Source organism: Vitis vinifera, chromosome 9 (assembly GCF_030704535.1).
Source record: "Vitis vinifera cultivar Pinot Noir 40024 chromosome 9, ASM3070453v1".
NCBI lineage: Eukaryota > Viridiplantae > Streptophyta > Magnoliopsida > Vitales > Vitaceae > Vitis > Vitis vinifera.
The window spans coordinates 3,349,194-3,361,752 of record NC_081813.1 but is presented as its reverse complement, the minus strand read 5'-3'; the positions used below and the strand labels follow the sequence as shown (position 1 = coordinate 3,361,752).

The 12,559-nt window shown below is 33.0% G+C and overlaps 2 protein-coding genes across 2 annotated transcripts; both read right to left on the bottom strand.

Moving 5' to 3' along the window:
- Window positions 1-887: 887 nt before the first annotated feature.
- LOC100258357 (protein SAWADEE HOMEODOMAIN HOMOLOG 1) lies at window positions 888-6,192 on the bottom strand. The gene is made up of 9 exons (XM_002283912.5): window positions 6,041-6,192; window positions 4,604-4,689; window positions 4,397-4,442; window positions 4,166-4,304; window positions 3,092-3,158; window positions 2,573-2,624; window positions 2,152-2,295; window positions 1,885-2,004; window positions 888-1,071 (listed from the first exon to the last, which is right to left on the bottom strand). The coding sequence occupies exons 1-9, from the start codon at window positions 6,083-6,085 to the stop codon at window positions 1,027-1,029; spliced, it is 744 nt and encodes a 247-aa protein (XP_002283948.1). The 5' UTR covers window positions 6,086-6,192; the 3' UTR covers window positions 888-1,026.
- Window positions 6,193-9,766: 3,574 nt separating this feature from the next.
- Window positions 9,767-12,115, bottom strand: LOC100243014 (1-aminocyclopropane-1-carboxylate oxidase). Its single transcript, XM_002278295.4, has 3 exons — window positions 11,519-12,115; window positions 11,070-11,430; window positions 9,767-10,140 (listed from the first exon to the last, which is right to left on the bottom strand). Exons 1-3 carry the CDS (start codon window positions 12,049-12,051, stop codon window positions 9,913-9,915), a joined length of 1,122 nt encoding a protein of 373 aa, XP_002278331.1. The 5' UTR covers window positions 12,052-12,115; the 3' UTR covers window positions 9,767-9,912.
- Window positions 12,116-12,559: the final 444 nt, after the last annotated feature.

Here is a 12,559-nt window from a genome sequence, read left to right as displayed (position 1 = left end):
TTGGAAAGTAATCAAACTGCTATGATGAAAAAGGGAAAATGTAGCAAATGAGTTTAAACCAGTGACATGATGCTGAAGTTTTTGACCTAGATTTTGGCTTGTTTCCATTTTTGGAAGTTAATCTGTGTATGTTGGGTTTCTTGATCACTGACTCTGAGCATTGGCATACACTGACTATATAACTCAGCGTGAAGGTTTTTTTTTTTGCAGTTTGTTCCACATTTCACTTACTGGGATCTGATATTCATGGAAGGTCATAAACTGTTGATATTCTTTGTGTCCATTATTGTGCTTTCTGTAGCTTTAGGTGGCTTCTTAATGTAACAAACATGACCATTTTTTGTTCTTTTCTTGGCACAGATCTTAGTTCCCAAATAACTGCCACAACCTGAAAAGAACTGAATTCTGCAGGAAAAAAAAAAAATTATTATTTTGTTTGCTGTTGTAAGGGAAGTTGTTTCTTACGAAGTTTTTCTTGTTTGGCAGCTTAATCACATGCCTTGGCTTTGCTGCATCATGTCTTCTGGATTTTTTAAGGGGCCGCCTACAGCTGAGTGTGTATTTGGTTCCTTAATTTTGTAGCAAATTTGTTATATAATTTGACCATTGTTGTACAAGCACTATATATTCCATTTCCAAGTTGCCATCAAATTCTTGCATGTCAAATCTTGGAGAAAAATGAGATGAGAGTTACATGTCCAGATTTTTTGGAAGTTGCCTATATTTTGTAATTTGATGAGGTTTTTCTCTTTTTTTTTTCATTTATTTCTTTGATAAAAATATGATTGTTTGCAGGGGGCAAGGGTATGTTCATTCATGAAGGGAAGCCATGGTGATGTATCTACTACCATCCCTAGTGTCTCAGGTCCTGGTAGTTTCTATGTGGATTACATAATAGAAGTTTCTATTGATATTTCAGTAGAATTGTTTACAACAACAGAGAAATAAAAGAAAAAAAAAAGGGAACAGAAAAGAAAGAGATGTTTGATTTTGATATCTCATCCCCCCCATTTCCAGCTTAGCAGTCTACAGTGTTGGTCTGCAACATAATCTCTTCAAGTTAACCTTTTCCTGGCATAGGGCAAAGTAAATGACATCAAGGAGCATACATGGATAGACTGCTTTTCTCAAATACTTAGGGGTTGTTTGAGAGCATTTCATGAACAGTTCTCCAATATGTTCTAAAACAAAAAAAAACAAAAGTGTGTTGGGGAATTTGAATGTTTTCAATTTGTTTTTTTGTGTTTGTAAATATTTCATAAAAATATTTTTTATTTATAGCATTTTATTTTCAATCAATTTTTTTTTTTAATATTTAGACAACTAGTTTTTAATACAATCCACAAAAATTGAATGAAAAATTTTAATTATTAAATATGATAGAAGAAATCACCTTTTCAGAAAAAGACCTCAAAAAATAGTTTTGAATAGAAAAAAATTGTCAGATGTATTTTAGTTGTTCCCATCTTTTCAAAAACCAGCTTTAAGGAAAAACAGTTTTTGAAAATAGATTCATAATATTTTTTTAAAACAAAAATCTGTTTGGAACTAGGAATGTTTTCATCTTGCTTTTTGTATTTTCGAAGATTTTAATCATTCTCTATATTTCTATAATTATTTTTAAAAATAGTCACCAAAAATAAGTAAAAACAATTAAAACATATTCTAAAAAAAAATAAAAAATCCTATTTTCAGAATTAGTTCTCAGAGACCTGTTTTTATTTTTTTTAAAAAAATTATCAAACGTGTTTTCAAATTCAAAAAATAGTTTTTAAAAACAGTTTTCAACTCTAATTTTGTTGATTGTTTATTTTGTCTTATTGAATATATCTGCAGAAACAATAAAAAGAATGGGTCTACTTGCTCAGTGTAAACCAAATTTACCTCGCCATGGTCATGATCATAGCGAACCACGAAGATGCACCTGCAGCCCTTAATGTCATGTAACCTCCTTTGGATTTCTATAATGTGGGCATCACAGTAGACTGCTTGATCTGATCTTTCCTGAGAAAAATATTAAACCATAATGGGAAAATGTTAGAAGGCCTATTTTTTTTATATTTGAACTAGGACACTACCAACATTTGCCTGTGTTTTTGTTCTCGTTGCACAGCTTTGAACATGTCCAAAAATGGTGCTAGGACAGATTACCTGGAAGCATAACACCAAATCTCCAACTCTGACCCTGTAACACTCTGAAGGCTCTAGAGGAATCGACCGCTTTCGTATTCCCTTTTTGACATTCACCCACTCGTCCTCCTCATTGCCAAATCCAGAAAATCTTACACGAGCTTCCTGTAAAATGTAACAGGACTTGGTTGCAGGTTCAAACCCAGTGAAGTACTAATAGGATTTCAAAACCATCCATGACATCAAAGGATGGAAAGAAGGCTCTAAACGTAGATCTTTGATTAAAGATGTAATATGGAAGCAAGCAAGGCAAGGAAAATTGAAATGAATACCAAATTGAAAATCAGCATGGAGGAATATGGGTTTTTTTGAAGCAAACAAATAGCTCCAGAAACATTATTGTGATTCCTGAGAGAATAATACTAGAAAAGAAGGATCTTACAAGTTCACCAGAGCTAAGAACTCTGTAGGTGAGGAATGCAGCAACGTCGTACCTGGAAAGCCAAGAAAAAGTTGGCCATTGTTGTCATTTCTGTTGAAAAGAAGATCATCAAGTTCATAACCAAGGTTATAAATCTCAAGATTGACATGAGCCTTGCTTAAACTCGAACACCCCTCATCCCCAATAATGTCAGAATAACCAAAACTGCATAATTTTCGGTAATATATCTTACATGTTTTCCTTGGAGGAAAAATCATGAATTTCGGAACATTTGATATTCCATGGAATTGGAAATGTTCCAGTTTGTCTAAAATGGCAACTGAAGGCGCATTTATCCTCAGAATGGGATCATTATAAGCAGGGAATAATCATCACAACATGTTGGAGATGCAGCTATAAATGACTTCAAAAATTTATATTTTGCCACTGCTTTTGTCCTAAATTTTATCCACTACATCATAGAGAACAGACACATTCAATCCCAAATAACATAAAAGTGAATGCTATAGGCATGCTCACCATGCATCATCTTTTGATGATTTAGCCTCATACGTCAACTCTGAAAGATCTGCTGCAACCATGTCCCCTGTATTAGAATTGATATTGTCAATTTTCCAACTTATATCATATTGAGAAAATAAAGATGATTTCCAAGCAGATGTTCTTTTCATTGTATGTGAAAAGCGTACTTCTTCATTGTGATTACTTGTCACAGCTTAGCAATCCAGTTTCATCATAAAGCTTCATCAAATGGTTAGGGAAAAATATGACATGAGCACAAGATAAAATTCTAGATATGGCTGAAAAAATCCGTGAAAATAGGTATCGTCTATGACTAAGCCATCTCAAATGATCACAAAATTCTTTATCTCTATGCTATGCTACAAGCAGTAGCGTAGCAGCACTTGGCAGTGCCATGCCACACACGTAAGGCATCCATTGTGTCGGAAGCCTTGCACCAGCCATTGTGTCATCCCTTTTGAATGACATTTAGGCAGGATATAAAAAAACCCTGAACCATCAAGTGAGGAAGATGATTGAACAAAACTGCCATAAAACTTCCCTCTTTGTCTCTATCTCCCTAAGAAGTTTCTTTTCACTGTCAAGGATTTGGAGAAAGGATATACAGGAGCAGCAAATGCCGGTTATAAGAAGATCAATGCAGGACTCCCCTGGAAAACATTGGTGCGAGTAAATGAGGTGCTGTACCTAACTGAGCAATAGCCCTGAGCTTGTGGTAAATATTTTATTATGTAGATGATTTCTTGTCAAGGTGATTATTCCATGATTATCGCTCTTTGGTCTCTTTTGATTGGTACTGCTTATAAATAATATCTTTCCTACTTCAGGCATTATTGGGTTTACAGAGCATCAGCTCCAACTGATCCCTACTGCTACGAATATTACCGAAACCTACATGGATTAGGGGTTTAGATACTGTTACGGTTTTTTAGCATAGTTACAACTGTTGGTTAGAGTGAAACATAACCCAACTTTATGAGAGTGACCTCACACTGTGTTAAAAAAATCGGTACCAAGTGTAGAAAATCCATTAGATTTTACAATTCCAGGTGAGCTGATAAAGATGAGAACCTCTTGGAACTATAGAATTTTGAGGTGCATTGTTTGACATGGGTGCTTCTGGAAGAGCATCGATTCCTCTGGGAGCAACAGGTGAGGAAGTGACTCTAGCAACCAACTCTTTTTGCTTAGTTTGGAACCAATCTCGCACCTAAAATACAACAAGAACGAAACAAGAGTTAAGAAAGAATTAAAAAAGTAGAGAACAGAAGAGAGTTTTGATGAGAAAAGAAAAAGAAAAACCTCTTTCCATCCTACGGGCATATTCCCAGAACAACCTGGTGAGGCACTGCAGAAGGTAGTGCAAGCCAGAAGAGAAGAATAGTTAATGTTTTATTTAGACACGATCCTTTCCTATTAATCTATTAAAAGGACAGAATGAGATTTTAAGTACTGAGAATTAGTTCTGTTCATTTAAGGCAAACGAGATAAATTGAGGATGGAGTTTACCTAAAGCTGGTGGCAAGATCTTGGCAGAATTCCTGGCCTAGCGTTTCTTCTCCAAATTCCTCAAATAAATTCTCCATTTCCAAGATCTATAAGAGAATGCAAAATTATCAGTTTGATATAGCCATTGACATGAGCAAAGAAACATAGATAAACACAATAATATCATAGCAACAGGAACACGACAATTGATGTACAACTGAAATTAAGAACAAAACCAAATCTCAGTTCCTGACTAGATGGGTCAGCTAGTGTTAAAGTTGAACCCGAGTTCAAATCACAATTCAAGAATCAAGGTGCTGCATTGAGTCCAATGGTTGCAGGAGCATGGCACATTACTTTGCCAATTGTGAGGCATCCAGAAACTCGGGGAATGATATTATTCCAATGTGATTGGCCACTGTATACCAATTGAGTAGCCACACCTAAGAGAATACTCAACAAACACCCAAAAATTTGAAATTACTGATCCAACAATTGAGATTAAGCTTGAATTGGATTCTGAGGAGAAATGAAAAAGGGAAAAAGAAAAATCCTTTTCCTTTTTCTTCTCTCTCATTTTTAAGGAGAAGCAAATCAAGACTAAATTCAGTATTAAACAAAATAGAGAGCAAACTATTAGAGAGCACCCAAACAATCAACCATTAGAACAACACAGAGAATGAGAGGCAGAGTGGAAATTCTGGGATTGAAGTATCCTGTAACGAACCCAAATGGTTAATCAACACACATACCAAAAGCAATCCATCTCATTTTTATTATCTCTCATATTCCTGAGAACCAAACAGAAGATAAATGCAGTATTTTTTATTTTTTTTTAAAAGGTAGAGAGAGAGCAAAAGAAAAAAAAAAAAAAACAGAAGGCAGCCCATTAAAGAACGTCCAAATTCTTAATTGTTGAAAAACACAAAAGGTGAGAAGCAGGGTGGAGTTTCTGCAGATTGACGGTTAATCAACACAAATAAAAAAAAAAGGAGTCGTTTCATCTTCCTCTCATTTTCCCCAGACCCAAACAAAATCTAAATGCAGTGTTCCCAAAAAACAAAAAAAAAAAAAAAAAGAAAAAGAAAAAACCCGCAAAACAAAACAAAAGGCAACCCATTAAAGACCACCAGAAGAACAACCATTACAACCACATAAAATAAGAGGGAAAATAAACATTTTTCAGATTGAGGTGTCCAATAACAGAGTCACATGATTAATCAACATAAAAGCAAAACGGAGCCACTTTCATTTTCATTTTCTCTAATTTTCCCGAGAGCCAAATAGAGGCTAAATGCAGCATGGAACAACAAAAAATGCAGAAATCAGAAAGCAACCCATTAAAGAAATCGGCTATAAGAACAACACAGAGAGTGAGGGGGAGAGTGTAAATTTTGCAGATTGGTGTCCAGTGAAGACCCACATGGTTAATCAACATAAATACCAGAGAAAACATACCTCAGATTGTGTAAAACAAGCAATAGGAACAGGGGCATCATCCATTTCTCAGTGATTTGGTCGAAACATCTCAACACCCTTTCTTTTGGTTACAGAAATGGGTTTGAAAGACGTTCTTCTCAGGGGGGGTTCTGTGGCTTTAATTCTGGTTCCTCTCAGGTGAGTGAAGGTCCGGTGCTTTCATTAGCCACTTATATCGTGCCACGTTAGAATAGAAAAAATTGTCAGAATCCACTGTTAATAGGTATTAAAGGAAAAAACAAACACTACGATCAGTTGGTACAAAAATTTATATTTTAAAATTGGAATCTTCTCAATTTATTTTATTTATTTTAAAATATTTTTAAACAATAATTTTTTTATATATAATAATTTATTTTCCATCATTTTTCGTATTTATGTAATTAGTTTTTAAAACAAACAATAGAAAATAATTAAAAAAATATTTTCAAAAAATACCTATTATTAAAACAACTTATTAAAGAATTAATAAATATGTCTTCAAATCTAGAAAATAGCTCCCAAATAAATTTTAAGTTATAGATTCTATAAGTATGGAACTTTGTATTTTAATCGTTGAAGTGTATGAACAATGGAATTAAGTTACAAAAGAATTATATCGAAGAAATCAAAAAAATGGAACAAGGTATAAAAAAAAGGACTAAAGAGGTATTTGTAAAACTTAATACTTATTACTTAATAAATTAAATTAACTTTAAGTTGTTGACTTAAAATTTACTACTTAATTCTTATTTTAATTATTAAGGTTGTTTGATATAATTAACCTAAAATTTATTTTAAATCATCAAATTTACATATTTATCATCATAAATTACAATTAGAGTAAAAGAGATTGAGTAACAGTAAAGGTTGTGGAATAGAAAAGGAGATCACGGAGGTAATTAGGGCAAAATAAGGGTAAAAATGTAAAATGAAGATGTAGACTTAAGAATAAATTAGTTGTTTTTACTTATTACTTAAATTATTTTTTACTTTAATTTATATTATTAAGTTATTTTACCAAATATACTTAATTTACTTAATAACTTAAATTATTAATTTGGTTTACAAAACAAGTGCTTAATTTTGGTATAAAACAATAAGATCATAATTTATATGTAATATGACCTAATTAATTGTACTTTTTTTATATCTGCCTATTTTGTATTTTAATCAACCATTTAAAAAATATATATATAGCTTAAATAAAGTTAAATAACTCACTTTTAATAAAAAATGGTTTGAAGTTTTGAAAAGAAAATTTATCTTTGAGAAAAAAAAAATTAACAATATTTATCCATAGGGGATACAATGGTTTAGAAAAGGAGATCACATATGGATGAAGTTTATTGTTCTTATTATTAAGAGGATTAAATATGATTTGGGGAATATTTTGGTTAGGGACTTTGGTCCAAAAAAAATGAGAAAGAGAAAAAATGGAATAAACAAAATAGAAACTTGTTTACCTATAACTAGATTTATTTCTATAAAATTTGAAAATATTTAGGTGTTAAGAGCCTCTTTGTTGGTGAAATTTAAAAATGGTTTATATTTTTACAAATTAAAAACTACATTTTTGTGGGACCCCCTTTGTAAGGTTGTCCTGTAGTCCTCCACTCTCTCACAATCGTCTGGGTGGGCAAGTCGTATGGAAGATCGTCTTCAGTCGTATGACCCAACAGCCCTAAGGTCGAGTGACTGATCTGTCCCAAAGTAGGTCAGACAGACAAATCCTACACAAATACAACCCAACTGACACCCGATTGTTCATCATGGATTTACTCACCCATTAATGCGTAGATTGCGTGCTAGACACACTTCATATTAAATACAATCGCTGCTATAAAACATTTCATCCTCAACGACTCATCATGGTAAGACAACCGTTATACATCGACAGTCAATTCCATAATATCGCGCAATCAAGTGCAATTAAGATGTTATTAAGACACTTGGAAAGATGTTACATTGCAAAAAATATAAATAACCATGCAGACTCTACAAATGGTATGTGCTTTCTTTTTAACAAATTTTCTTACTTGCTTAAGCTACTTACTGACTTTAGCATTAGAGGGGCGTGTCTGGACAAACCATCTGGATAACATTTTGTGCAGATACCATAGTCGTTTGCATTTTGAGTGACTTAGATGAAATTGTTGGCTGTACCATTCATCCAACTCTTGGCGGCTAGACAAAACCACTCATTTGGATTGTGGAACAACACCTTTAAAATTTTATAGAATAATTGATTTGAAAATAGTTTTTAAAACCAAAGTGACTTCCTATACAACCTTCTTTTTTGTTTTTGTTGGAATATATGAACCATTTTGAATGATTTCCCATGATCACAATCAATTAATTTTAAAAATTAAGTCATTTTTGTTTGTTAATTTTTACAAATTACTAAATTATTAAATTAATGAATATTTTATAGGCTTAGGTAGTGTTTGTTTTTTTACTTAATTTTAAATAGAATTTTAATACTTAATAGTGTTAAGTATTATGTAGTTTGTTTGTTTTTTTAATATTTTATTTCTATTAAATTTTCAAAAGTAAAGCAAAACCAACATGTCACTTTTTCCATTAAAAAAAAGCTAAATATTTTGGCTTTTTTTATAAAAGGTTTATAATAAATTATGAAAAAGTGGAACAACAAACAACCTAAAGTTTGGAAACAAATTACATTCAGCAAAAAGTTGAAAAAACAAACGTCATCTTAATTAAGATGCATTGAAACAAATATAAAGTAAATAAGTAAAAGATAAAGGTAAAAACATGTGACCTAAGATATAGTGTGGTTCGATGCAATTTTGTTTATATTCATGACTCTATGCTTTAATCCAAGCTTCGAGAAAATCCACTAGGAATCAAAGATTCTTTCAACTTGAACATTTGGTTTGGGGTATCAATTGACTTTTACAAATCTTAAGAAATAAAAGTCCACTCACTTGAAAGCTCAATTTCATGCATTCTAAGGAAAATCGATACCAATAAGTACAAGAGCTAGCTTTTGCAATGGATTATAAGAGACAATTGACTTTTACAAATCTTAAGAAATAAAAGTCCACTCACTTGAAAGCTCAATTTCATGCATTCTAAGGAAAATCGGTACCAAGTACAAGAGCTAGCTTTTGCAATGGATTACAAGAGAAAATAGCTAGACACTAATAGTAAATTAAAAAGGGCATGCAAATTTTGGAATAAATATGCAAAAGATATAATAATTGAAGTTTATAAGTTTTAAATAAGGATTTTTTGCATAGATTAGTTATTACTTGTTAGAGATGCTTTCTTATGTTGTTGGTTGATGACCCAATCAACCAAATGATTAGCTAGTAATAAATGAATATTGTAAGTAATCGTTAAAAACAACTATTCAGTCGATTACTTGACCAATGAACCAATTACTTAGTCCATAGACATTGTCAAAGCCTTCACTTTTAGTGTTACTACTCTGAGTCGGATCCATTGCGACTTCATCCAAGCTCTGACTAAACATACATTTGTCTTTCAAATTTGAAAACCTTTCTACCTTTAAAAACTATTTTACTTAAAAAGTTCTTTGGTAAAATAAGTTGTGAGAAACCTTTTGCTAACTATCTAAAACCCATGGTAGGAAATTAGGCAATACATTCCATTCAAATCAAATTACTATCCAAAACAAAAGTGAGTGTTTATGCAATTGTACCTCAACAAAATAAAATCATCATTTTCTTTTCAAGAACATTCTGAAATATCTGTACAAATATAAACCCACAAACGTATGATACCCATCAAGCAACAATCTAATACCAAAACGTGTATAAGTTGACATTAAAAAATATATATATATAAAGAACAAACTTGTGATTTTGTTTTGAATGGTGGGAACATCAAAACTTCTTATAAATATAAACCAAAAAATAGTATGCAAGACTCAAAAGAATAGCCAATATGGCTTGGTGGCCAAGAGAAATAGTCTTTTCCCTCTTGATCACATTGGAGCTCTTGGAGATGGTTGGAGGAGAATAGAGGAAAGCCATTGAGATGCCATCCTTATGATTCTCACCTTTAAAGATTGGCCTTCCTATCACATGCTTGTACTGCCCTCCACTCCATGCCTGCCCAAGTAAGAATAAAGGGAAAAGGAGAATGACTGAGAATGATGAAGAAGAGTCATCCATGTTAAGAAAGAAAGAGAGGTCATCATTTTCTCCAATAACTTGTTCTTGAGTAGATTATTTACCACCCCACCACTACCACATGGGTTCATGTTCATGGGATTTTATGATGGCCCAAAAAGATGGTTGGGATAGATTTAAAATAAAGTGGGTTTGGATCATGAAAGTAGGCTTTTGTCATACAAGTGGCTAGATGTATAGTCTTTTCTTTGTTAAAATACTATTTCAATATGATAGGTGTCTTAATAGTATACCAATAAATTTGATGCAACCATAGTTATCACATTGGTGACTTTTTGAATGAGTAATTCAAACTCCAAATGTAATTCTCGTTTGTAAAGTAAAAAATGACAGGATGATGGTGAAGATGATAATGGTTTATTCAAAATAATTGTTTAAATACTTTATAAAGTCACCTTTCAAACTAAATCAAGGATTTCACATATAACATGCCGCAATTTATCTTCTTTCCGTTATTTTTTGGTTCTGAAAAATTTGAGGGAAAATACAAGAAAAATAAAATAAAAAGGAAAGAAAAAATGAAAAATAGATTTAAAATTAATAAATTATATTTATACGTCACTTCAAACTTATTTTAATTCTTCGATATAAAGATCAAATAATTTGAAAATATATAAATTTTTCTGATTTTCTTTAATATTTTTCATCATATAATCAAATATGAGAAAATTATTTTCTTTAACATTTTTTTTTTACACTTTCAAGAAACCAAATATAACCTTACGATAGTTTATGTTTCTTTTTGTATATTTATTAAAATAATTTCCAACTTTAGATAAATATTGAATGGCATGAAACAAATAAATATGCGGAAGTTCATGGTTTTTGAGTAGTGAAACTAAATTTACCTGCATTTGATCTCCAATCGTGACCAGTAATGCATCTTTGTCGGGGCAAAAAGAGATCCATCCTTTCTTGGAATAAATATGAAACTCTGAGGACTCATTGCATACATGTAAACACAAGCTATGGGAGCAATCAAACCCTCTTATCAGCATTCTGATCACATCATATCTCAAAGAGCCAGCCCATCGATCACTCGAAGCAGTTTTATAGTGCTTGTAAAGATGACATATTGTGCCGATCACTTCTTGCTCCGGAATCATTTCATTTCCAAATTTTGAATTTTTCAAAGAAGTTTCTTTAAGAATTAACAAAATTTTGTTGGCGACCTTCTCAATATCCGATAAGAGGATTTCCATTTTCTCACTGCAAGTTAAGAAATTTGGTATTAGACATTTCTAAAAAAAAAAAAAAAAAAAGGAAAATAGAAGACATGAAAATTCACGGTTATTACCTGAAATTTGAATAAGCGAGAGGCCAAATTCCCTCCATTTCCAATTTCAAATTCTCATCTCTACCCCAGACAAACTCTTCGCTGCTCATTTCACTCTCGTCTTCTTCATGGATTTCCTCAAATCCATAAATCTTTTCCTGCGACCTGGACACCGTCGCCTTCTTCTCCGGCGAAATCCGGAAAACTCCTGCCGCGGCGGTCGTCACGGATCGGATCAGATTGCACGGAATTCCGTGGTTTACCAGCTGAAAGCAGCCGGTTCCGGAAAATGATTCCAGAATTCTCGCGACGGAGTCGGTTTCCGTGGAATCCAATGTCTGGAAGTCGATTTTCGGCGGGGCATCCACGGATCGCTGGCGAGGGAAGACGCGGTCAGGCAGTATGAGATCGGGAACGCGGAGCGAGTGCTCGAGGAATTCAGCGAGGACGTCGTCGTTCGTGACAGAGGAGCGGCGACCGGTGGCGATCGGAGAAGGTGGCGGCGCCCGGAAATCGAGGCGGTTATCGTGCAAATTTTCCGGTGAATTTGCCATTGAGGATTTGTGAGACAGGTAAGTGAAAATCAGTCAGTGATTTTGGTTCTGTTTGTTTGGCTATATGAATGCACACTGAGATACGCTTTGGTTTTGATTCGATGAGAAAGAAAAAGCAGAGGAAGAAGCAATGATGACATGTCTGGAACAGCAGTGACATTCCGAGAATCATGACGACGTCGTTTGCTTTTTTGCTCTGCTTTTTCTCTCCTCCTTTACACCCTCCTCTTATTCTTCCTCTCTCTCAGGACTGAGCATTCACTGTTACCTTTGCATACTTTGAATTCTTTAATTTTTATAAACAAATATTCCTCTTACCAATTTTTTTTACTTTACAAGAAACTGTACCCTTTTTGACACTCAAATTTATCTTCTTATATTCTAAATTCCAGCCATTGAAAAGAGACAAATTATAATGATTTTTGAAAGTTTGTTCAGATAATAGAAAGTATTAGGAAAATGAAACGAAGGGTAAGAATTCCTTCAGGCTTGATTTAGTGTAACAATG

Coding starts and splice junctions, on each gene's coding strand:
- LOC100258357 (XM_002283912.5), bottom strand. CDS start 6,085: ATGGATGATGCCCCTGTTCCTATTGCTTGTTTTACACAATCTGAG. Junction 2,625..3,091: donor TCATCAAAAGATGATGCATG/GTGAGCATGCCT, acceptor TTGGCTTTCCAG/GTACGACGTTGCTGCATTCC. Junction 1,072..1,884: donor ATGATCATGACCATGGCGAG/GTAAATTTGGTT, acceptor GCCCTATGCCAG/GAAAAGGTTAACTTGAAGAG.
- LOC100243014 (XM_002278295.4), bottom strand. CDS start 12,051: ATGGCAAATTCACCGGAAAATTTGCACGATAACCGCCTCGATTTCCGG. Junction 11,431..11,518: donor CTCGCTTATTCAAATTTCAG/GTAATAACCGTG, acceptor CTTAACTTGCAG/TGAGAAAATGGAAATCCTCT. Junction 10,141..11,069: donor CGATTGGAGATCAAATGCAG/GTAAATTTAGTT, acceptor TTACTTGGGCAG/GCATGGAGTGGAGGGCAGTA.